Consider the following 26,861-nt stretch of genomic DNA (forward strand, 5'->3'; position numbering starts at 1 on the left):
GCATGCTCGTAACCTCAAGGAACTTATCCCGAAGGGTATGTTTTGGGGCGGTGTGAATGCAGGAATAATTAATGGGTATTTTTTAGCCTAATAAAAAAAGTTCTCGTAGTTTAACAGGGATTCTTATGATCGAGGCGGTTTGAAACCACCTAATCATTCAAGTTCTCCCAGATTAATAATTAGGTCTATATTTCATTTCTCCTGGGAATACTCTCTCCTCATCTTTAAATTTAATCATCCCGCTGGTTGATATGAGCCCTCGACTGTCTACCTCGTTGCGTCTGCTTGAGCAGTTATATCTTTGGTAACCTTTGCAACAACAAAAAAATTGCAAAAAATCTATCCTGTCATGTGCTTGAAATGTAGCAAAGATATTTTTGGAAACAATTGTGATGTATGATATTCAATGATCAACATAAATGTAGCTGTATACTTTCAATTTTGCTTTCATAGTGTGGTATATGCTGCTACATGTAGTCTGATAATCTCAGTTGTATACTCTGTGGGGCGTGGCAATTGGCTGCTTAAGAGAAAAGCAGCATGACCAAAAATAAGACCATGTTTGTTGTTGAAGTATTATTGAAAAAACATGTATTTTTGACGTAAGGGTAATCTTTTATATAAAATTCAAGCTTCCATATGAAATCAGTATAACGAATTCAAGTGAAATTGAAACAAAAAGCCTCTTTGAAATACCATTCAGAATTTTCATACAAAATGTGCCAATGTCAGTCTAGTACCATTCTACCAACAACCCTTTAAAAAGGAGGGAGGGTGGTGATATTGATGAAGGGATGAGCTTTATTTAGATCCAAAATCAAAGGTTTCTATCTAAATAAAAAAATAAACATTAAAAGATCATGTATTGTCCCTCGTCCCTGTCTCGTTATTTATAAAAAACTGCCATTTTGTATGATTTTTGTGGACGAGCATGGTGTCCATCTTTTAAATGACAGTGCCCTCCCCCCCCCTTTGATGGTGAACAGATTAGAATGCTTATAGCCCACATAAACATAGCCCACAAAAGGTGGTTTCAGACCGCCTCGAAGTTCGCCAGTTCCAGGTATTCTCTGATCGGGAAATTTACCCCGATCAGAAAATACCTGTATTTTGGTAATGTGAAAGCAAACTACGCGTAATATCCCCGAAAGAAAATACCCGCTAAATAGTAGGTACTTGGCGAAATTACGAGAACTTTCGTGGGGATTTTTCCAAGGTCGCAGGTATTTTGGCGATGTGAAAGCAAATTACGGGAACTTTTAGCCCAGCGTGTCGTTGGGTGCGGCGGCGTGGGTGGCTGCTGGGCTAGTGATTTTGAATCTCGCGCCTTGCCTGTTTATCAGACCATACTGCGCATGCTCGTAACTTCGGGAACTTATCCCGAAGGATGTGTTTCGGGGCGGTGTGAATGCAGGAATAATTAACGGGTATTTTTTAGCCTTAAAAAGTTCTCGTAATTTAACGGGGATTCTTGTGATCGAGGCGGTTTGAAACCGCCTACTGTTTGATGAATACCTGATCAGGCCCCAGTGAATGATGTTTATACCTGGATCAATCTTGATGGACAAATAATTATGCAAAATTCTCAGGTTTTTGGACATTGTTATTTATTCAAGCTAAATTTCAGTCCCAGTATCATGTAATCCTGCTTTAAATGGTTACAAGAAACATCACCGAACAGCAATCAACTCATGATAGCCAGCCCATCCAGGTTTTTCTGGAACACCCTCCTTGTGAAACATCAGCATAATCAATGCCGACTCGGGATATGCTGAGCATAATGATGAAGGATTACAACACTTACGATCACTCCAGATCAGATTCTAATCCATGCCTGAGGTAGAGTTTCAACCAAACCGGTTTGATCGATCACAATTCTTTTTCTTGAATGTTTACATCACCAAAGGGTATAGGCAACAGAGAGGGCAATTTATGCTGGTGACATTTTGAATGAATAATCATCGTGATTATTAACACTATCGTGTTGTTCAGAGCAGTGCATTATTGCACATTATGTACACATCATTTACTCCCAACTCTAGTTGTTGGATTCGCTTCACAAACACTGCATCTTGGATAGGGAATTTCCACAGGAGTTCTGTGGAGATTTGGGATGATTTTACGGGCCGATGACGTTTCATTCAGCAAAATGTCTCATAGTTTCATGTGCAGTGCTTTGAATTGATATGAGTCATCGTATGTTGTGCCAACCATACATTTCATCAGTAATGGTTCGTAATCACCGATGATAGATGCTTGAATCTGTGACCTTTTTGAAAATACAAGTTTCCAGATGTATTAAAATTGTCTTGTGACTCTGGCTCGATATTGCTTAAGGATGTGCAAGGAATGATTTATGTGAATCCAGGCATTCTTGTGTATATTTTATTGATATACCTGCTAACAGCAAGGAGCTTTCCTCATGAATCATTGGATTCTCGGCGATCGTTTCTCGTCGATCACAAGCCTTGCTTAGCAAACAGGGTGTGGATAGCTGTGTGTCTGGCCTATCGATGCTTGCCTAGTATCTCCAACATCTTATAATACAGTAGCAGGAGCTTTGTGCTTGAAAAAAAAACACTTTGCCTTGGACATTTGCTTCATGTGTGTCGATATCATCAACAAAAGGTTTTTATTTGCTGTTGGCACATGGTTAGACTGATCTTGAATGATTATTTTGTTTCAGAGGTTATAAGATTGAACTGATGCATACAGGAATACGTTTCCTTCTAGAACATTCTTGACAGAACATTGAATGCATGTGCATGAATGCATGTGCGGAGTAAAACTACATGTAGTTTGGACAACTATGAAGGCTGATGTGGATTCTTAGAACCAAACACTTGAACTCAAACAATGATTTTGTCAAGCGATCGTGGATAGAAAAGGATTAAAATCAGCAAACATGATGGAATGCATTTTGTAATGTGCACTTCATCCGACTTGATAATCCTTGGTCATATTTTTGATATTCCTGATAAAAATGTACACATTGTGAATTTAGAAACATCTTTGACTGGCCGAGTGACATCCAATTTGTTGGAGTTCCTCAAAGTCAATGATTTTTATCAGCATATAGATTGCCTGATAGAGTGAAAGCTTCAGGTGTGCAATATACAGGAACCTACTTCATGGGGAACAGTTGTGTCATCTTGTCATCCTGACCCGTCATCACTTGGGATGATCACAATGTTCCATAATTAGCAGGACACCCAGACGAATTGTCACGCCAGAATGACTGTGTAAAGTGTGTTGTGTGAATGTTATCAGACATGCTCAAAGCTTCACTGAAGTCAGCAGCGAGAGAGAAAGTGCAGTCATCTCTTTAAACCTTGACAAGGAAGGGATGGATACACTTGTATTCTTCTCTTGATATACATCTTTCTTTGGGTAGTATCATTGGATATTTCTTTAAAACTTGGATACCATTCCTGATGGATTATGAATTGCTTGTAGTGTTTGCACCAGAATTTACACAAAGCTCCAGATTTTAAGTTTCTGTCTATCTTCGATTGCAGTGTTCCCCCGGAGTGTTCCAGCTTATAGTGTGGGAAGAGTAGTCACTTCAGTCACAGAATATGGTGTGAAAGTTCTGTCTTTGCTCTATGTGTTTAATTATCAATACAACAGGATAATAACATCAGCGCAAATACTTTTCAATAGTCATTTTGATTTGGAACATGTAACTGAACTTGAATTTTTCGGAACTATCAGTATACAACATTGTATATTTATAAAGCAGAAGAAAGCAGGCTACAAGATCTAATGTGACCAGTCATATTGTAAAATCTCACTTGATCTTTGAGAAACTCTTCCTGGAACCTCTGGCCTATCTTTGAGGAATTCTTGGTCACATGCCCTTTTTTTGGACTCTCATTTCAACAGTCATCCAGCCCAGGACACCCTTCAGTAGTCCTTCAGGGACTTCACTATTAAACGTTGTGGAAAATTTGATTTGTGTTAAGCGACTTTGGTTGTCTTTGAATCTCACAATGAGCAGTTCAGAGGAGGACCGAGTTGATGGCCATCTGCGATGTCTTGAGATACTTCCTTGCATGCAGGGCGTGACTGATCAACCTCTCACAGAGTATGTCCAATCTTTTTTGTAACATCATGATATGATTATGCATTTTTTTAAAAGATTTACTGTTGAGTTCTGCGCCCCCTGTTGCATAAAAGTTTCTGTCATGCTTAATTTGCCGTCCAGTTGCTACTGCCATGGTATCGATGCTCAATAGCCAATCAAAATAAAGGATTCCCAGTGACCTTCCATTGGATGGTAAAGTTACATAAAATGACCTTTTTATGCAACATGGTCCAGGGATCTCATTTTTTGTGTTTGCTGTCATATGTCTTTGTTACTTTCATGCCTTGAGTAAATTTTTTGTTGATATTCGATGCACTCCCTTAGTTCTGATCAATCCCATTTCTCATTATTTGTGCATGTTCATGAGCTTAAATTGGCAGAGAAGCCCCGAGGGGGGGGGAGTCAGATGTATTGCTGTATACATGTGTGACCAAATTATTTCCAAACACCTCCGAAACGAGTTTTTCTCTGTGTGCAAAATAACCCCCTAAACAAGTTTTTTGGGGGGCTTTATTAACACATTTTGGCCCCTAAAAAATTTGTTGACAGAATATGACTCCGGAGAAAAAGCTTAGGGAAAAAAGCATACCCTAAACATGTTTTTCTAGACTTACATGTATGAAGAAAGAGCTTTGGAAAAAAAACCATATCCTAAATACGTTTGACCCCGCAATTGACCAGTCTTCCAGTGCACCCTTTTTCTAAAATCTTTTTTTGATACCCTTAACGAGTGCACGCGTGGCCCGCGTCCAAAACTGAAAAAAAACACCCCTTTAAACATGCGTTTGGTCATGCATGTGTACAGCAATATATTTGACTGCCTCCCCCTCCCCCCCCCCCCGTGAGAGAAGCAAGAAAAAGCATTGTAGATTGAGCTAGTGCTCAATCTATGGATATGATTTCTGTACTTGGATGTCTCTATTTAAAATCTTCCATTAATTTGCAAGTTATAAAATGGATCTTATACTGAGCTGAAAGCCTACAATCATGAATTTATAATTGAAGGGCATTTTCTGCATTTGGAGACAATATAAAAAAATAAAGTGTACTCAAGGATGAGTCTTGAGGTTAATGGCAATTGTAAAAGAGAAATTGTAGTGTCATTGTGGAAGAAGACCGATCTAATTTCAACTTCTGGAAATACCCATGCACCAAAAGCAATATTGTTTGCAGCAGTCCTTATGAAGTCAAAATACGAGTTGACAGAAAATGGGTCTGCCTTGTCTTGGATGCTGCTGAAACGCGTGACAAATTTCATTCCAATTTTCATGCAAATGAATTGGATATATTTATTTGTGATCGTGGAGTCGATTATAATCAATGCCACTGTGTGGATTTGATAGTTTTCCACCATCATTGTGATGTGGTTGGCCTTCGTGGATAACATGCATTTTTTACATGATGTAGATGGAAAGAATAAGCTTTGGCAAGCAGTTGGTGCCCTGTGGGCATGAGGGAAATGTAATAGGTCTGGAGCATTCATGCCTGATTAATGCTCAGATTATTTTTCCCCAAGGGTTTTAGTTTTTGCTATATTTAGCTTCTCTCGCAGCTAATTTGTAAATCTTTCCTCCAAGCTGTAGGGCGGGCGGGGATATATCTGTTTTTATTCCCTTGTATTTGTAGCACGCATTCTGGCACATAATTCCCCTTTCTCTTTCTGTGGAGACATAGTAGGCGGTGCTGCACTAGCCCGAGTTTGTACAATCTCAAGATTTTAGCCTGATCTCTCTTCTTGAGATTCAAGAAACACCGTCTCCACCATCGCAAGAAGAGCGATTCCTGCTCGAGCGAGGCATCGATGCATTTGTGGTCTGACGTCGTGAATAAATAATCCCCAGTGTGTCTGCACCTGGGAATTAGTGGGATAATTCGTAAATTAGCATGCTATTTTGCAAATAATCCACAGTTGACTTGGGATTGCAATCTCGATATTAATACTACAAACTAGCACGATAACTGCATCTCCATTTCAAATAATCTTGAGATTGTTCAGATAGGGATAATTTGCCGGAGCAGAAATAGCGCGCTAATTTGAAAACTCGGGCTGGTGCAGACAGCCCTAATGTAGATTTAGGACCATTAGAAATTATCAATTATAAAGAAATAAAGATCTGTTTATGCCATGGTCCACTGTAGACCAAGAAGGTTTACATATGTATGCCCCCAGTATTTTTAGGGATAAAGTACTTAATTATATATTTTCTCTAATTCTCCATTCACTAAGGCCTAAATGTGGGACATGTACATGAAGGGAGGATATGCGTCCCCAATATCTACTGGTATATAGATGTAGTAATTCATCATTATTTCTTTTTTGCTAGTACATATATGTACAGCATGTAGGGCATGTGGGGAGGCGAGTGAGGTACATGTGCATGATGTAGCTGCACAAATGTCACCAGTGTTCTTTGAGTAATCTTCTGTTTGTGCATTAATTTGGTGCATATTAGGGCAATTAACATATACGTATCGGTTCAAATTTGTTATTGATTTTGAGTACATGTCATTAGATTGATTGGGCATGTGCATATAATTATATAAAAAGGAGAAACAACTGATGACTTTTAGGCTGCATTTCCCAGATCTATGACATCAAAGCTGACCCGTTTCCTGACTTTAAATACCATGTAAATTTGCTTGCAAATAAACATAATGGTATTTCACAATCAATTCAATTTACTCATCATTTTCAGTATTATGGTGTCTGCATTCACTACATTATTAAATTGATGAAATGTTCCATATTTTGATCTAATTTTTCATGAACATGCAGCTCTAGAGTATCTACAGGGATAGAAGATTGCCCCACTGACATAAGTTGGAATCAAAGATTTTAAATTAAAAAAAAATGATAGTAATAGTTGATTTTTTTTTGGGGGGGGAGGTGAGTTTATCATGAATGCTAAATATTAAAAATCTTATTTTGATTGCCTTAATATTATTTTCATAATCACGTGATGATGCTAAAACTAAATTAGTGCATGTCGTAAAGGAAATAAAAGATTACTTCAGCAAACCACTAATAACATCACATCCAGGATGCTATCAAACTCCTATTAATTTCTTTCATGAGTAATTAAAGCAAATAGAGTCCTCCTGCCTATAAAACACTGTAAGACTGAAAGGGGCACATATGTTTTCATCATCAGCTTGAGTTTGAGATTGTTCAGGAGTATTAAAGGTTTATTGTGATGTCGTGGCATACCAATAGTGACAGTAGTAGTCATGTATTGATACATTGTAGGCTGCCAAGTTTGTAAACATTCAGTTTTAGATTTATGCAAGTTCTATAAGGGGATACATGTACTGCATTGTACATATTCGTGTAGACAGTATTTTTATATGTTATCCCCCAGTGTATTGATTCAAGTAGTTGTACATGTATTTGAAGTGTAATGAACTGCAAATAAACTGCAGAAAAAGTCTCAAACCCACACCCTCTTCCCGAAAAGGATGGTTTCTGTTGCACCGACATGTACAGTGTAAACTACGTATGAGAGTAAATGTGATGTGATAATGCTACTTACAAGTATGCCTGTGAGTCATAGTACATTGTGGGTTGTGCTTTGGTCTCTGCTGATTACTGAACCTCACATAAATAGTGCTCTCCCTAATTATAGAATACTGACTCAAAACACAAGGCAAATTGAATTTATCAGGGTCCACATGTTCAGGTAACCTATACAGTATCTTGCATTTTTTTTTATTAAACGAGTCAGGCAAATTTGATTATCATGTGATGATGTGAATATGGCTGCCAACTTGCAATCTCGACCCCCCCCCCTCCCTCCCCACCAACAAGCTCTTTCTCATGCCTAATTGCATAATGGCTTACAGCATATTCAAACATTGAACAAAATTGTACATTTTAGATTTTATCATTGGGTAAAATAAGTCATATGCACACTGTGTAGCTTATTGCATGTAGTTAGCCCGGGGGGGGGGGGGGGGGGGGCAGTCAAATGTATTGCTGTACACATACGTGGCAAAATTATTTCCAAACACCCCCTAAACAAGTTTTTTTCTGTATGCAAACTAACCCCATAAACAAGTTTTTTGCAAGCTTTATTTACACATTTTGGTGCCTAAACACGTTTTTTTGGTCATGCGTGTACACAGCAATATATATGACCCCCCCCCCCCCCCCCGGGTAGCTAGATTTTTCTTCTTTATAAAGATACCCAAAACATGAAATTCGTTCAATATTTAGAGCAGCAATGGTCGAATAAAAAGAGGTGTTTTTGTCCGCACCAAGCTCATTACCAATGCAAAAACCCTCTAGTCATGAATATCACTTGGATAAAAAAAGCTACTTATTGAGGGCTTGCTGACTGAGTGATGTACTTTGTGTATAATTTTTGGTAATTCACACAGGTCTTCATTCTGTTTCATATGATTTGTGTTTCCATGCTAAAGAACTCTTTCCGTCCTTCATCGTTAGGCCTGTTGTTGTTCTGGATCCCTCATTTCCATGCCAGTCCTGTCATCTCTCATTTTCTCATAGTGGTAATGCATGCTAAAAAATCAATGTGTGGGGATCATTATACCATCCATCCCTCTTGATTTCATATCCATTGAGCCCCCTTTTAGAGGGTTTTAGGCTTTCATTCCAGACCCCCTTGCTCGTAGTGCTAGCAAGTAAATAGCTGAAAGGGTATAGGTTGCACATAATTTGAATTTGAGAAAACCAATGTTGATCATTCAAAAAATGAAAATAAAAAAAATGTGTATGTAGTTGATACATAGTAACAAACGAGATAAGATGGAGTGCGTGAAACTACATGTAGCTACTTTGTTTTCACAATAGGGCCATCTGCACAAGCCCGAGTTTTCAAATAAGCGCACTATTTCTGATCCGGCAAATTATCCAAATCTGAACAATCTCAAGATTATTTGTAATGGAGACGCAATTATCGGGCTAGTTCGTAGTGTTAATCTCGAGATTGCAATCCCTAGTCAAAAATTGCGCGCTATTTTACGAATTATCCTGCTAATTTGCAGGTACAGATGCACTCGGGATTATTTATTCACGGTGTCAGAGTAGTGTGAAGTCCTAAGATTCCTGAGCATAAATGTTTCACATCTGATGTAGACAAGAAGAAAAACAAATGTTCATTGAATTTGATGTTTTGAATTCAGTGATTTTAAATTTTGATTTGACCGTGTTTTAAAATCCTTTAATTGGCAATAAATCAAAGACGAAAGATTGTGTGTGTGTGTGAATCGGGAGTACATATCGCAAATAGGTGTTTGAAAAGCTGCAAAATTATTGAGGGAAATCATTCTCAAATATTTGAATTGTTAAGAAAAAGTAAGCAATGCATTTGCACGGAAAGTAGTTTATTGTACGTACATTTCACTTTGCAACGTTTCTTACATTACTTTAAAAGTACTGGTACTCTAATAAGATTTCTTCCTTACAAATTTAGGTGGTGGATGTTGCTGCTCATGCATTTTGGAAAAAAAATCATCTTAAAATTTTATTGTACGTAAGTAGTCCCCACAGTACTATATACATTTGCATTCACCATATTTTCAGCATTCACTGAACACTCTTTAAAATCAAATCATTTTGGTTTGACAAATATTAGACCAGTGGCATAACGATCATGTCAGGATTAATAACAGCTGTAGTAAAATACCTACACTTCATTTCATGCAAGAGTTAGTCTATAACACTAAGTTCAGACCCTACTTGAAATGAATTTCACAAATATTTATTCAGGGAGGCAAAACTGTTCATGTAACATGAATCCAGTCACATTGGTGGTTCAGGGTTGGGGCAGTAGCCTAGAAATCATTTTGTGCATGGCTCTTTCCTAAAAATGTACTTTCTAATTCTTGTACATATTGATAATTAGATAAATATCATTATCTTGACAGTGCCTCAAGCCTTGGTCCCACTGAACTTAAGGATGCATAGAGGATGTAAAACGAAAAAGAATCTTGCCATCCGTTGGAAAATGTTTTGCATCCGTTGTGAACTCTTTGCATGCTTATGTGTTTCATATGCTCTTTATCCATCAAGCATCCGTCCATTGTGATTTCATCGTTCACCCATATTGTCCATTGTCTGGAGTGGATGAAAACAAATAGAGCCACCCACAAACTTTGCTTGTCCACTGTGTCTGTTATGAGTACGTTTTATGTCCATCGGTCAGTGGGACCAGGCGTTTACCGTTGTCTTGCCTCCCACCCATCTGACAGCTATTCTGTGAGATGTGAAATTGTTGAGGTTAATAATTTTAGCATTGCTTGGGAATAGTATTCTGGCTGTATTCTGCCTCTGTGTAACAGGCATCTCTCAGCACATTTATCTGGTTATTGGATTCTTGCTCGCCCACTTAAGATGTGCGTTTTCCTCACTCCCTGTTGAGCATTCCAGCAAGAGCACCCAAAGTGCCATACTACATGTAGTTCATCTCCTTTCAACTGTAAACTATTCATTGATTTGAATACAACGATCTGTAGATACCAATGAACTTGCACATTGAGACTGCAATCAAAGACTAGTCTGTTGTTAGAAACTGGTAATCCATGAGCCAGCTTGCTGTGTGGTGATCACGTCAGACTGCAGGAATGCTATTGGGATGCCCTGACACGTCCACATCTACTGCAGATCGCAAGAAGCCCAGCTATATCCAGTGATAGCGGAGGCAGCTGGGAAATAGTCTCCATGTGCAGACTCTAAGTTGGCTTATTGAAGATGGATAAGAAAAAAAACAGGGCGGAAAACTAGTTTTAGTATTACTAGCAGACATTTTGTAATAGTTGACAGCATCCAGTTATGCTTTTTAGTAATATGCTCTCAATATTTGATATTGACGATAATTTGGCAGCAAAGCAAACTAAGATCTATTGAATTGAAGAGAATTCATAAAAAAAACATTAATATATTGAAAAACAAGATCATGTCATCTCTAGCCTGGACTATTTCATATTGTAATATTAGTTTATTTTGCAAAGTAGACGGATGATTAGGGATTGACAATTGAGGTTGTGTCTGCATGTAGCTTCTTAAGTTTGGGCTTCCCACAGGGTTTGAACAGTAACCAAATTTCAGACATCAACCAGTAAAACCAGTGACGTTGTGTCGAAGATACAGTCTATCTGTTTTTTTTTTCCTGAGCGGCCGTAAGAGATGCAAGGTGTATGATGATGGCCTGTTGTTAAGCCCTGATAGACTGATCCATTCTTTCTGTTTACATTCTCAACATTCTGTGATAGAAAGAAAATAAGTTGTTCAAGTTGTGCTTAAAGGTGTCCATGAATTCTACCGTGGGTCCACCAAATGGTACTCTACGTGTATACAACTCTTCAAATTTACTAGCTTGTAGTATACATCTGGGTCCTTTGTGAAGACTTGTTGTTGTATATAAAAGGTGCACAATCTCTTTAAAAAAATCCAATGAAATTGAATTATTTCAGTAGCTATAAACCATTATTGCAAATTTGCTATGTAACAAGTTTTATGAAACCGGGCCCTGGTTCCTTGCGAACGATTCAAGAAATTTTCACTGGCAGTCAGGCAAAATAACCATCATGAATACCACTAATATTGGTCATTATTTCTAGTAGGTTGATTTGATGCTCAGTTTTACTAGTGTATAAAAGTTTAATCTTGTACACATTTTTGGTGATTTTATTCTGGTCAGCTCATTGGGATGGATGTGTTTTGTTGGTGAGCTGTATAAAATAACAAGGATTATGACTTTTCTTTGCTCATGTCTGTCATATTGACATAATAGATGTATAGAGGTCTACAGAAATAATGTCTCACTTAGTTAAGAATGCGGAGGCTGTAGGCTTTATAGTCTTCTTGGCATTGAATGTATTCAATCAAAATTTCTTCCTCTCAGGTGTTAAGTGTGTACCGAAGCAGAGTCTCAATGTGATTTGATTTCCCATTAAAGATGACTGCCTGAATCCCAGTAGGAACTTTGGTTGTGTCTTTGTGGCAAACTGCGGCTGTGTTTCATCTCATTATGATCATGTGATATAGAAAAGCATGTTGCCATTCTACCGAATAAAAGAATGAGTTTGAATGAAACTCGGGCGAAGCCCTACTGAGGCCTGTCCACATTGTCTTCCATCTACATGTATTCAGGCTACATGTTCAATGATACATGTAGTCTCACAATTCTTTGGGTAAGACACTAGTAGAAGCCTGTATTTCTAGGAAAGTTCTATCAGCTTATTCCTCTCCAACATTTAAAATAAGAGTGAGGAAACCAAATTGTTGTATTACATGTATTCAATCTACAAATACATATCATCTATCCTACACTTGTCGAAAGACACAGAATGTGGGTAAACGCAAATCCCTACAATCATGTCAATCAATCCATTTGATCGAGTCAATTCTGTTTTGTCGTTTCAGAAAGGGGTGGAGCAATTCTGCTGCGGAGGAGGATCAGAACCCAATTCAGCAGGAGCCAACGGAGGTCAAGATGTCGAAGCCAAAGAGCCAGCAGCTCCCTCTACACAAGGTCATCATGGTGGGGAGCGGAGGCGTTGGCAAATCAGCGCTCACCCTACAGTTCATGTACGATGAGGTAAGAATCTCGCGTGTACTAGGGAGCTTCTTTGTCTGAACAGAACTTGGGAAGATTAAACTTAACCTTGCATGGTGGCTCAGTAGTAGAGCACCTTCCTCATGAAAGAAACGTTGTGGGTTCAATCCCAGTCAGATTCATACAGGGTACCAAAGACTTGAAAAAAGGGATCTTCCGTCATCTTGTCAAGTGCCCGACTTTGACAAATGGATAAGGGTAAATAATAAAATATTCTATTATTAAGGGCCCCCTTGGAAAACAGCAAATGGTTGAAATGGCTACCCTTGGTAAATAAGAGTAATTGTTATTATTGTAACTGGGAGAATGTCATAAAAATCATGGAGATGTTCACTGCGCCTTTGAATGTTTTTAACAGATAAATGGCGCAATTAAAATGCTGTGGATCATCATCATCATTATTTATGTTATCTCTGTACAGGGGGACTATTAGCATGGATTTACATTGTTCTCTGAGCTAACATACAGCAGGGAAGTGTTACTTCCCTGCATATAGTATGTATTACATTTTTACCTGTTCATGTATCATCAGACACATTTCATACTTGTCACATAAGGAGGATGTTTTCGGTCATCATGAACCATTAAAAAGATGTTGATTTTGTTAGCATTAAAATACATAAAATAAGTGAGCAAAATATTGTTTCAAACCAAATTGAAATTGTCAATGGGATACCAACAATTTGATTTGTTAGTACATGTAATGTACATGCATTACTGGTGTTTTGTCAGAACAACAACTCAATCAGCACAGACATTAAAGTTATAATATGGAGCATGCAAGTATAGTAGCCTGAAGCCTGCACAGGCATCTTGAATATGAGTTTGAAGAAGGAAATGAGAAGTAATGTAATTATTGATCACAACCAGATGTGAAAGTGAATAAAATATTCACAATGTGAATTCAATTAGATCATATTTGCATCATCCGCCTATGTGTACAGTCATTGCACACGTACGGACTCAAGATGTTTACATGTAGTTTCTCATTATAATCATTTAGATATTGAGTTAACTACAATTTACATATGTGATGTAGTTGTGTTTAAAATGTGGTTTCCCTTTTTTTTGCTACCCTGGCCGCCACCTGAAGAGAATGCAGAGTTGCAAACTTATACCTTTTTTTGTACACACATCCTGCATACATGTTGTTCCCATGTATTCATTATGGTACTCACAATTAAACAATAACCCACTCTATGCCATGACGTTTATCTGTCAGATATTGGATAATCTCTCACAATCACTGATGACAAGCAATTGCAATGGAAGGTATTATTTTGAATATATCCTCACTATCACAGACTTTTGATGCTAATTACAGCTTGGGATGATATTGGCATTATTTCATGAATTGTTGAAAGGTTTGGCTGCAGTTTTGTTTAAACCTACATTTATCACAAAAATGGGTCATGCAGGAAAACGGTGTCATTACAACCATCTCCAACTGTACAAAATTACATGTTCATTGAACATCTCAATCAAAGTCAGTAGACAGGTTTATTTCCGATTTGCCCAAACGCTAACTCGTCTGCTATCATTTGGTCTATCAGTTCGTCCACGATCCACATGGTCTAATTGCCAATCTATCACCATTTCATCTAATAGTCAGTTGGTCCAATAGCCATTTAGTCCATATACCTTTTGGTTTAATTGGACTAAGTGTTAATTGTGCAAAATGAATGAAAATGAGTTGGATCATTAGACCAACTAGTTATGAGACAAAGTGGTCATTCAGTTGATGGACAGAGTGACATTAGAGTAGACTATTAAAATGAAAGTAGACTATGTGGTGAGTGGACGAGTTGGCAGTAGATCAATTGGCAATTTACCAGTAGACCTACATACATGTACATATATTTCACCCTGAAACAAGGGTACTTAGATATCCAATTTCTTTTTTTCAACGGTAAATATTGTACCTTTCATTGTGCAACTTAAAATGGTGAAATTTTGGTTGTAGTCAGATACATTAATATGTGTTCTACCCCACCCACTCTTTTTCTACTGCCCTTCTGACCCGGGGAGGGGGGGGGGGCAGTCAAATATACTGCTGTACACATGAGTGACCAAAAAAAGTGTTTAAAGGGGTTGTTTTTTTCAGTTTTGGACGCGCCACTCTTAAGGGTATCAAAATACAGATTTTTTCAAGAAAAAGGGTGGTTTTGAGACTGGCCAATGGTCAATCTCGGGGTCAAACATAGTTAAGGTATTTATTTTTTCAAAGCTTTTCTTTTTTAAAGACTAGCCAAACGCGTTTGGGGTATGTTTTTTCCCCAAACTTTTTCCCCCGAGGTCATATTCTGGCGACAACTTGTTTAGGGGGCCAAATTGTGTTAATAAAGCCAGCAAAAAACTTTTTCAGGGGTTTATTTTGCACACAATAAGAGAAAAAAAATTGTTTAGGGGGTGTCTGGAAATAATTTGGTCATGCATGTGTACAGCAATACATTTGACTCCCCCCCCTCTTGGGCTTCTGACCCATCGTATTTCCTCTGTTCACACTCCAGTGAGCTTTCTGTCGTGGGGTGTGAGGGTGACATAATGAGTAGAGATAGTACACAGCTAGATTATGTAAAGCCATAATGACTCATCTCACCCCGCAGAAAGATTATGAAGCAATTCACCCGCTGCAGGGGGTTGTTTTTTGAAGGGAAGATGCACCTGAGACATTCCAGTGATGTTAATACGTTGTTGTCCTGACGATAACATTTAAAGTGGAATGAAACCTTTGGAACAAGTAGGCTTGTATGGAAACAGAAAAAATCAAAGAATAACATCAAAGAAAGTTTGAGAAAACAGGGACAAATAATGAGAAAGTTATGAGCATTTGAAAACCTATTTGCTATGAAGATCCTCCTCCCATTGGCAATGTGACAAAGAAGTGCCTTATCACATGTGAACGACTTTCCTTTTGATGGACTATAAAATGCCCTCAAAATATTTCTTTTTGCTCTTTCTTATGATACAAACTCTATCCATAATATATTCTTTGAAAATCTGTATTACATGCCCTCTTATAAAAAGAATGCATGATCTATTGATAGATGTGATATAAGAGGCAGTTTAACCCTAAATCTCCTGGGGTATTTTGATTCTTGTCATTCCCAGGGGGGGGGGCTTAATGGCCCCCCCTTAAGATCTCAGCCGCGGATTGCGCGATCACAACGAAAATTTGCATGATGGTAGAGAATGACATAATCTCCACAGTTGCATTGGTAAATTTCACTGAATTCATATATTTTTATATATTATGCCCCCCCCCCCGGGAGAATTTTGGTTAAGTTAAATGTATACAAACAGTAATGGCCAAGTTGTTCTCATGTGACACCACACATCTTCGTCGCATTGCCAATTGGAGGACCATGTACAATACGATATGATCTAAACTTCAAATGGGCATTATTCAATTTTTCTCAAACTTTGTTGATCTATTTCTTTAATTTTTCTGTTCTCGCACAAGCTATCTTGGTCCAGAGGTTTCATTTTCTTTTGATTGAGTGACAAAGATAGGCTATCACTGCATTGTGAGTTTCACACCACTGGGAGTTATTGATTTCGATTAAAACTCTATTCATTATGAAAAACAAATTCACTATTCAAATATTTAAAAGTTACATGTAAATGAATGTAAGAAAAAAGAGTCTGTTATTGCTTGAATCGGGATTGTATGAAAATGCTCTTTAGCAATCATTGACACTGATTGTGGAAGATGATTTTCATGATTATTTGGCAAAGATAGTGCAGCGTCTGAAGTTCCCATGAATATGGATGAATCACCTAGGAATCTATGATCGATGATGATATAATAATGTACTGTAATGGTCTGAAAGCTGCTGAAATTATGCATACTGTTCATAAATGTAGATGCACTGTGCAAACCTGACTCTGAATAATCAATGGTGATGAATTATAGATGGGCAAACTCTCTTGAGTGTAGTTCTTAGGTTCAACAAAATACATTGCAGTCAGTAGTATTTTCCTCTGATTGAACAGCATCAGATACCATGCAGTCTTTGACTACAGATGTGAAAGTCTTCTTTCCAGGTATTGTCCAATTCAGCAAAGCATTAAAGGCATGAAGATAGTCCAAGCAAACTATCTTTTTTGTTTAGATGGAGAACCGATACTGAATAGCAGGAAAAAATAATAATAATGGGGACGCAGTCACCCAAGGCAAATTTGCCTTTTAAGTTTTCCAAAACCCTGCCTGGGGGAAAAGCCACCCCCCCGACAAAAAAAGATCTCATATATAGCATGTTACGTTAAAAAAAAAGTAATAAATGTAATGAAAGGTACATGTAGTATTTTTTAACTGGGGAGCTCAAACTTTAACCCTGGACAAGAAATGTTCAATAGAAATTCATATCACAGCAAGTGAATTGTAGAGAAACCAAGGAAGTTTTCATAATGTACATGTACACTAGTACAGGATTCCTTTCTTTTCTCACTTTTTTCACCGAGCACTAGTCATTCAGTTGCATGTAAAGTGGTCCACAGTGCAAGGTTTTCATTTAAATGGTATTACCCTATCCTATCTGAATGAGGGTTGAAAATAGGTAGAGAGAGGACCATCAGATAGGGCATTCAATCACTCATAGTATTTGCCTATGGAGGAGGGAGTAGGGTATCTGTGACTCCTCCAATGCTTTTTAAAATCATTCAAATATTGAGATTGATATGGTGGAAAAGTGACCTAGGCCCTGTGGCATAAAACTTTAAGGGATGGTCTGGGCTAAAAATATAAATAGAGTAAAATTCACAAAGCAACATGCTGAAAGTTTCATTAAAATCGAATAACAAATAACAAAGATTTTGGATTTTTCAGTTTATCCATATTTTCTAAAACAGTTATATGCACATCGTCATGAATATTCAATAGGTGAGCTGATGATGTCACATCCCCACTTTCCTTTTTCTTATGTTATTACATGAAATCATAATTGTTTTCATATTAAAAATGATGTGTCTCCATTATGGTGAAATAAGTTGCGGCAATAAATAACTAATGCACTTAATCAGTTGTCAATCCATTTGTTTTTGGTAGAAGAATTCTGAATAAAACTGATGTCATATAGGCCTAATAAAATGAAAAAGAACAAGTGGGGATATGACATCATTAGCCGGCATAATGAATATTCATGAAGACATGCCAAGAACTGTTTCACTGGAATAATGCAAATCTTTGAAATTCAATATTTGATATCCGATTTTTTACCAAATTTTCAGCATACTGCTCTGTGAATTTTACTCTATTTATTGAGATATAAATATCTCCAGCCTGGACCATCCCTTTAATGATTACCGGTAATCATTTGGTTGATTTCTACCATTGATTGCACTGATTACTGTGAATTATCAGTAAAAATGAGCTGTTCGATCAATCGTAATCATAACACAAAGGTTAGCGATTAATTTTTCGCCTAATTTTTAACGATGGAATTGTACATTGTAGTCATGCAATCATTTGTAAAAAAAAAATGCTCTAGTGGTTGCTAAGCTTTGCGTTATAGGCCCTTGGCCTAGATAAAGAGGAAGAAGAATGGATAGATGAATTTTGGAGGAAGGGAAGAAAAAGCAGAGGAAGAGGTGCAAAAGAATGCATCTTGAAATTATGAAATGCATTTTCCTCCTTCACCATCTGAAGAGACCTACAATTTATTAACGGTATCGTGTGGATACCTTTTTATTGTAAAATATTAACTGTCATCACAATCTCTTGATGCTCTGCCAACAACACCTTCAAAAGGCGTAAACAAGTCTTAATCTACATGACTGTATATGAAGACGTTTTAAGGAGAACCGAATAATCTTGAAAGCCTCACATGGAAATATGATCTGAGCTGGGTTTTTTCTTTCTTTCAAAGTGAATTCTTGCAGAGTGTTTTCCCCTCCTTGAAGATCGTGATGTCAGCTCTCTCTCTTCGACCCTCAATTGATTTCCGTAGCTGCTTGAGAGGATGGCTTGAAGTTGAAATTGATGTGAAGTCACATTGGATCACACACACACACACACTCTATTTTGGTGTTGGATAAGAAAGAGCCCCGTAATTCATTTGCCCCCCCCCCCTTTCTTTAAATTGTTCCATCCCCCTTTCTTTAAATTGTTCCATCCCATGTATGTAACCTTGCCAAAATTGACAACTGCATGGGAAAATTAAATGAATCAAGCATCTTTTTTTTAATTGGAAATACATTTTCCAAGGAGATGATCCATCATATTTTAATCTGTTATTTTGTTCACCATTACACACCCTACAAAAAGTGGTAATGGAATGATATTGGTAATACCATCAGTACCACCTTCCATCTTTGCCATTGATGATTATTATAATATTAATTTGATTTGTAATTTCTGATTGTGTAGGATTGTAAAAAAATGTCATTTTATATTCATTCTACATGTAAATGGTCAAATACACTCAAGTGTTAAAGTAGGACTGTAAAGTACTAGTACAGTGTACTAATCTGACTGTGTATTCCAGTGCCAGTTGTTTATTATTATTTTAATTAAGTAAAATCAGAAAATATCAGACTTTTATCGTCATCATCATCATTTCCATCATGATCATGATCATCATCATCTTCATCATCATCATCATCTTCATCATCATCATCAAAATTCATCATGATCCTCATCATCATCATTATTTATAATAGATTTTAAAAATTCTCACTAAAGACATTAAGAGAGCATGATGTCGCCAGTACATGTATGTTAATTAATCATGAAAACAGACATCTTGATTGATAGCTAGATGAGAGTTTCTTTCTCTTTTCTGCCTTACCACACTCAGTTTGTAGAGGACTACGAACCCACGAAAGCAGACAGTTACCGCAAGAAAGTTACGGTAGATGGAGAGGAGGTTCAAATAGATATTCTAGACACGGCGGGCCAGGAGGATTATGCTGCAATAAGGGACAACTACTTCAGATCCGGGGAAGGATTTCTATGTGTCTTCAGTATAACAGAGCAAGAATCGTTTGCTACGACAACAGAATTCAGGTTTGTTCTCTCACTGAAAGTATCTTGTAATTCTTTCCTCATCCTTTCTCATATTTTTGGAGTTGTCCCTTGGAGCAAGCAGTGAAATATTTTAAGCTCATCAAAGATAAAAAGTTTCTTAAAACACTAATTGAAATGTAATAAAACATGTAGATAATATCCACATGAGAAATAGCAATTCCTTTTTTTTCCTATTAAAAGGAATATTTTAATATGAGGTTTTCTATATTTTCAATAAGTTCACATATTGAAGACATTATACTTCACATATTTACAAACATTTAAGCTGCAAATTAAAATAGTAACAACATATGTTTATACATCTACCACATCATAACTGTTAATTGGGCATTTATTTTCATGTTATATAGTATTGGTAGTAATTAATTAGAAAAGTCACATGCACGTTTGGAGTCTATAGAGTTTACATTGAAGTAAAGTATTATTAGTAATAGTCCCGAACAGTGTATCTTAACAGTGTAACTGTTTGTAATTCACTTAATAGACACTCTGATGTACATGTTCAGATATTTCTGTTTCAAAGTGGTTGAAGTATCCCTGTATTATGAAAACAAGAGCAAATTTGCATTTCCATGCTCCATAGCCATTTCTGATAATTCATATTTTTTCTGCATTCTTGGAATATATATTGTACAGAACTTGCACTGTTTTGTCCACTTTCATATTTATTGTCTTTGAAAAACATACTTTCTTTATCAAGATGATATTGCAAATATAGTGAAAATCTGTTATCATTTTATTCCTGAAAATTAGATTGTTCCTGTAAGGTGGTTTTGCCAGCAAGATTTCATCTTATACAGTCTTATTTTTAATTTTGATAAAAATTATGGATTTTTTTTGCAAATGAACCAAAAAAATCTATTTTTGATCACTTCAATGTTACATTATCTCTTTGATTTGGTGTGGCTTTCCAGATTTCATCTATTAAACAGATTTCTATTAAAAAGAAATAATAAAAAAGATAAAAATAAAAATAATGGATGCATAACCATAGCTAATGCAATGAAATTATGGATATATATTATTGCCATTGAAATGAAAATCTATAAATTAATTTATCACAGGAGATTTGATTATCCCTTTGATATAATTTGGCTTTCCAGATTTCATCTTCCTGTGCCGTGTCTTCCCTGAATGCATGCAGTATAATATTCAGTGTGATGAGATTAATTAATTGTCTTATCCACAGTGAATGTCCCCTAAAGCTCTGAAGCAGCAGGCATCCCGTTTGATTGGGTAGCATTGAGTCAGTGTCAATGGCAGGTTTTTTCCCCCATTAGAAAGGATTTATGTCGGGTTGGGAATCTGCACAATTATGGGACTTTCGATTAAGCCCTGTGTCTCAGTTCCTGTGTTTTCAATTGGAAAATGATTAAAGGAGGAGTATGCCCTACAAAAAATTATTGGAATGATCGAAGGAAATAGAAAAATCAAACGAGCAAAAATAAGGCAGTTATGACATTTTGATTTGGTTTGTTTTTTCAGTACACAGATATAAAAATGAAATGAGAGATTCAGTGATGGCTGTTAAGTGTGTCAATCATTTATAAAATTGCCCCAAGATCTGCTTCAAACAAATATTACAGAAAGTTTAGAAAATCCATTTTCTACATCCTGTACATTAGGATAAATATATGCTTTTACATGTAATTGCTCATTGAGCAAGAAAGCACTTGAAAGGAATTTACATGTAAATGCCCCCCTCCCCCCCAAAAAATAGATAAATTGATTTTTAAAAAATGCCCCAATGTGACAAAAATAGCCCAACATACTTTCCGACCCGTTTCTGCCCATTGGTCTTAGTGCATAAAAGAATCACAATCGAATCACTGAATACAGATTAGGTGAACTTATAAAACAGCCCTTGCGAAAGGAATTTATATTTGTTATGAATTGGTATAGGCTTGTATTAGACTCTATTTCAGAAATATGAATTTGAGCATGATTATGCAAGCTTGCTGTGTGAACACTAGCATGAAAAAAGCCAATATATATGTAAATGATGGGGAAGGGCTTTCTCCCCGTGGTTATGCCCTAATTAAAGGGTGTTTATAGAGAATCCAAGCATTGATACAAGGAGATGATGAAAGGTAAAATGGGCACTCCATCAGGGAGATACTTCTATCCTCATCAGTATTCTAATTTCATATCCAACTCTGGAGACGGGAATGGATTTTCATTTTTCCGTATTGATCCCTCTGGTGCAAGATAGGTAATGAGAGAAACTTGTATTACATTCTAATTGAGCTGTAATGATTGATTTGGTATCGTTCATTTGCCTTGAATGAGTTTTCTCTTCGATCAGCTTTTAATCGCATCCTTCCTTTTCCCCTTTCAGTCCTACATTCCCCTACATTTATGTATATCTCCCCTCCCCCCCCCTTCTCTCTCTATTTCTTTCTCTAATTACAGTATCAGTATCTCCTTTTGGAGAGGATTATGCAGCCTGAACGCTAGTAAAATATTATTTGAAGGGAAGCATGTACTTACAAAAATGCAATTTCCATTACAGTACATTGTGCTGTTCCAGAATCGGAGCTAGATAGTGCTGATTATTATGACGTTGATTGGCATTTCAATGAAAACGGTGATCAACCAATATTTGAAGATAATTTAAAGTAGTTGCACTAAGATTTTTAATACAAGAAAGTATGTGAAACTAAAATTAATTGACACTGTACATGTAGGCCTAATATTGTTGATACAGATATAAACTGGGGGTGTTTCACAAAGATTTAGGTATGACTTACGTGGCACTTAAATGCCGACGATTACATGATATGCAACGCGCGATCTTATTGATAGATATGCAGTAGTGCACGTCCTCATGGCATGATCTGACCAATGTGGTCAAGCCTTTCATTCATACCGAATGCAACTCGTTATTTAAAGGTATTGTTTAACTTTGTGAGCAGCCAATTTAAAAAATTCTCAAACAAAGATGAAACATGCGTACAAGTGCATGTATTCAATAGAACTAATAAACCCTGAAAACAACCATTATTGAGAATGAAAGCTAAAACTACAAGGCATACCCTGTAAATGTAAATAGGCGTCTTATAGACGCCTAAATAGTACACATAAGTGTATGGGATGAAATTAAGATGGTGTTTCTGGTCACTTTGTATTTCAATTTTTGAAGCACTTGATAATGATTTTCGAACGGTTTATTTTTGTAACATATCACAGGCACAGGTGACAAGTGTGACCTTCTCAGATTTTTTAAAAGTCAAACCAATGTTAACCAATCACTTTAAGTGACTCTAAGTCATACTTATTATCTTTGTGAAACACCCCCCAGGTGTTTGGTCTTGAAATATATAAGCTGTATGGCCACAGTGTATTATTATTGCTTGGAAAAGTACCAGACTTGTGACCCAAATCCCATGCTTATTTTGCCAATTTCTCAGCAATTATATTGTACTCGATCTCTTTCAGAATCTTTTAACACAATATGCCAGAGTCAGACACTCGGTTACATGTAGTTGTTTCATTGGATTTTGTACGAACGCAATTTAAAATCATTACTCCCCAAACTGGCATTTATCTTTGAGAAGACAAATTGGCAACTTTTTTTACTTTAAAAATTGATTGTTAATTTTGACCTGTGTGATGTCCATACTTGCATGTATTTGAACCTATGTAAACAGGGTAAGAACATTTATGATAATTGCCAATTTGACAAGGTTTCAGAGCAAATCATTTCCTATCTTGAAAAATTTCTTCCCTGGTATGCCATAGGCATAGCGTACATGTATCCTGCATCAACTATGACAAAGAAATGTATGCGCCCATGCACAAGCATAATATAGTCACTATTGTCCCCAGACAATTGGGCCCATGAAATGCTTTGTAAGATCTGATGCTGGAGGATATGTCGCTGGTTTGGGTTGAACTTGACTGGAATGTGTCTAATATGAACTCTCATTTACCGGTATACCATCTTCTCCACCTTTCTTACATCCCATATTTTCCCCAGGGAGCAGATTCTTCGAGTGAAGCACGACAAAACTGATGACCAAATCCCCTTTTTACTAGTCGGCAACAAATCAGACTTGGCAGACAAGAGGCAAGTCAGCGAAGAGGAAGCATCGGAAAGAGCAAAGACGTGGAACGTGCCGTACGTTGAAACGTCAGCCAAGACGAGAGAAAATGTTGATAAAGTAAGAACAGGCACCACAGCTCTAGGGGATGTGGGTGCATTTGTACATTCAGTTCTTTAAAAAAAAAACGGTTTTAAATGCATTTTAAAAAGGTGTTTTGAAATGCATTTTTAAATATATTTTAAACGCGTAGTTAAACATGATTTTTATTGATAAAAAATGTTCTTAAAATGGTTAAAAAAACATTTGAACCCCCAAATAACTGGGTAAATTTTTTTTTTCACAAACCTTGGTGGAGGTTTTAGAACCTGACAAAATCTCTGACCGCAATTGTTTTAGGCATTTCCTCATAAGACACGATATCAATGGCATGCTATAGGTAGCTTTTACATGCTACAGACGTGCTCCAATCTGTATTTTTTTTATGCTCATTATTGTATGGCCTATCGGAAAAAGAAAAACTGAACAATGAATCCTGTACAGCCTAAGGAATAGTAACCCTTAATCAGTTCTATGGTGAGTTCCTGGAAAACTGTAGTGGTTTTGTATGTGGGATCTGTAATCACTCAAGAAAAAGGAACATGTTGATTAAAACATGGTGTTGATTTCATGTTGTCAGCCAATCTCTCAAGATTGACACGTCAGGCCAGGGTCCCAGAATACAAAGTTTAACAATCATCTTAGATTATTCTTTTGTTCATGAATGATTACCGGTACATGCATTGACTCCAATGTACAGTTATCGTGGAAATTAAACGTGTGATTAAGCACTAACCTTTGTGTTACCTGAACCAAGAGTGACATCACGATAAGATCTCAAATGGCATGCATGTGAAACACAGTAAATTGCCAATTTGTCCACTCACCACATGGTCTACTTTCATTTAGTCTAATGCCATTCCATCCATCAACATTTCGTCTAATAACCATTGTCCAATGATAATTTGGTCTAATCACCATTTCGTCTCATAACCAGTTGGTCTAATATCTATTTCATTTCCATTCATTTTGCACAATTAACACTTGAGTCCAATTAGGCCAAATGGTATATGGACTAAATGGCTATTGGACCAACTGGTTATTGGATGGAATGGCATTAGACTAAATGAAAGTGGACCATGTGGTGAGTGGACGAACTGATGATAGACTAAATGATAGTAGACAAGTTGGCAGTTGGATGAATTGCCATTAGACGAATTGGAAATAAATCAAACACACTATTTGGATTTATCAGGGAGGACATTGTCATCGAATGAAGCATTTGGTATTCAACAAGTTTTTATCAAATGGTGTTCTGGGGAGCGTTTCATCAATATTTTCATGCGACAAGTTGTCAGATCTGACATCTTTCCATGATTTTAATTGGCTGAGAGGCACTGTTCCTATATGGTAACTGTCAGATAAAATTAGACTTGTCGGATAAAACGTCCGACAAGTCCTTTCATGAAACGCCCCCCTGAACCATTTGTTTCATGAAACATTCAGTGTATGGGGGGTTAGAGTTAGGATTATGGATCTCCCTTTATGTGTTGAACATTACATGTAATATTACGGCTACGCACCAGGGCAAATGAAGCTTCGGGATATGCTACATTGTATATTCACCCATACCATACACAAATTGCTGGTTCAAGTTTGATATGAATATAGTCTGCAAGCACAGACCCTGTGATCAAGAAGTAGGTCTTCACATAAGACTAGCACATGAAACTATTTGAAGAGGGCCTTCAGTACACAAGACTCTGTAGGCTGCGTATTCAGACCCCTTAACCAGAGTGAAGGGTTTGCATTGCAGACTATTATGGATGTGCCTAGCAATGTATGTATTCTCATATTCTCCACCATAATGAGGTTAATTTGAGGGCTATTAATCACTTTGCGATCACTACATCCTAGGATGATTTGAGATAATTGGATTGCTAATTAAGAGTGTAAAAATAGAACCGTTTTTTGAGAATAATTCTTTGGCTGTCAGGGTAACTCTGATTGCCAAATACAGGTCTCATGACAATGTATAATGCAGGGAACAGGAGTTAAAATATGGAATTGAAATATGGAATACCGCTGATGTATTTAAAGTCCGGAATCATGTTGATGGGTGGGGGGAGATGAAAATCTTTAAGTGGCTATATTTTCTACCTTTTTTTAAAATTTCAAATTACATTTTGCATTGAACTCAACATATGGGCAGTCCCCTCATATTATATATCTAGTGTATAATGTTGATTTCTTTGACAGTAATCACAACCTTCCTTTTATTTTTCTTTGCCCTCACCCCCTCACATCTTCCAGGTCTTCTACGATCTCATGAGGAAAATCCGGGACCAAAAGGCACTAGAGACGCAGAAACAAAACGGAAAGAAGATCAAGAAGAAAACATCAGAGGGCAGGAGAAAGAGAAAATGTATCATATTGTGAGACTGCGAGAGACGTAGACGTTTACAACTAACGGACCATTTTTTGTAATGGTCTATTTATTTCGCCTCTTTTTTATATATATATATACAGTCTAATGATGTAATGCAAATGGTGGAAGCTGGTCTATATCACAGGCATCAATGGGGAAAGTCGGGTTGTGGTGTAGTAAGGATCAGGGGCGAGTTGCATGACACTAAAATTTGATTGCAAATTGAGGACATCAAGCGCAACTTCATTATCAGCCAGTCAGAAGTGTTCATGTAGGACTAATGATTGATTTTCAAGGAGTTTCATTTCAAGCTCTGATTTTTTATGCAACAGGACTTCAACTGTTAATCCAATTTTTTTTACTATAACAAGTTTTATGAAACAGGCCCTAGATAAGGAATGAGATTTCATCATAAGGGTGTATAAAGCTCTTTGAATGCATTGTAGGCAACAGATATTTTCTAAATACTGGGTATGTATTGCTGTATAACCTTTTTACAATAGAAATTGCTAGAGGATGAGAAATATATAGGGGCCCCTTATTGCCAATTTCACGATAACTTCCCTACTGATACTCTCAATATCCTGGGTCCCGTCTTACAAAGAGTTGCGATTGATACGATCAATCACAACTATGGACGGCCAGCAATGTCAACATCTAT

At 37.0% G+C, this 26,861-nt stretch overlaps 1 protein-coding gene across 3 annotated transcripts in view; it reads left to right on the top strand.

Moving 5' to 3' along the window:
* Nucleotides 1-26,861, top strand: part of LOC121416754 (ras-related protein Ral-A-like) — a 38,635-nt gene extending 11,774 nt beyond the window's left edge. Inside the window, exons 1-5 of one of the 3 annotated variants that reach the window (XM_041610214.1) lie at nt 3,978-4,087; nt 12,471-12,645; nt 19,461-19,669; nt 23,670-23,853; nt 26,086-26,861. In XM_041610214.1, the coding sequence (XP_041466148.1) occupies nt 3,993-4,087; nt 12,471-12,645; nt 19,461-19,669; nt 23,670-23,853; nt 26,086-26,211 (789 nt within the window). In that variant the 5' untranslated portion in view covers nt 3,978-3,992 and the 3' untranslated portion in view covers nt 26,212-26,861. Of the gene's footprint in view, nt 1-3,977; nt 4,088-12,194; nt 12,239-12,470; nt 12,646-19,460; nt 19,670-23,669; nt 23,854-26,085 lie in introns of those variants that run through there. The other 2 variants (XM_041610221.1, XM_041610227.1) reach the window with 2 other exon arrangements.

This window comes from Lytechinus variegatus, chromosome 1 (assembly GCF_018143015.1).
Source record: "Lytechinus variegatus isolate NC3 chromosome 1, Lvar_3.0, whole genome shotgun sequence".
Lineage (NCBI taxonomy): Eukaryota > Metazoa > Echinodermata > Echinoidea > Temnopleuroida > Toxopneustidae > Lytechinus > Lytechinus variegatus.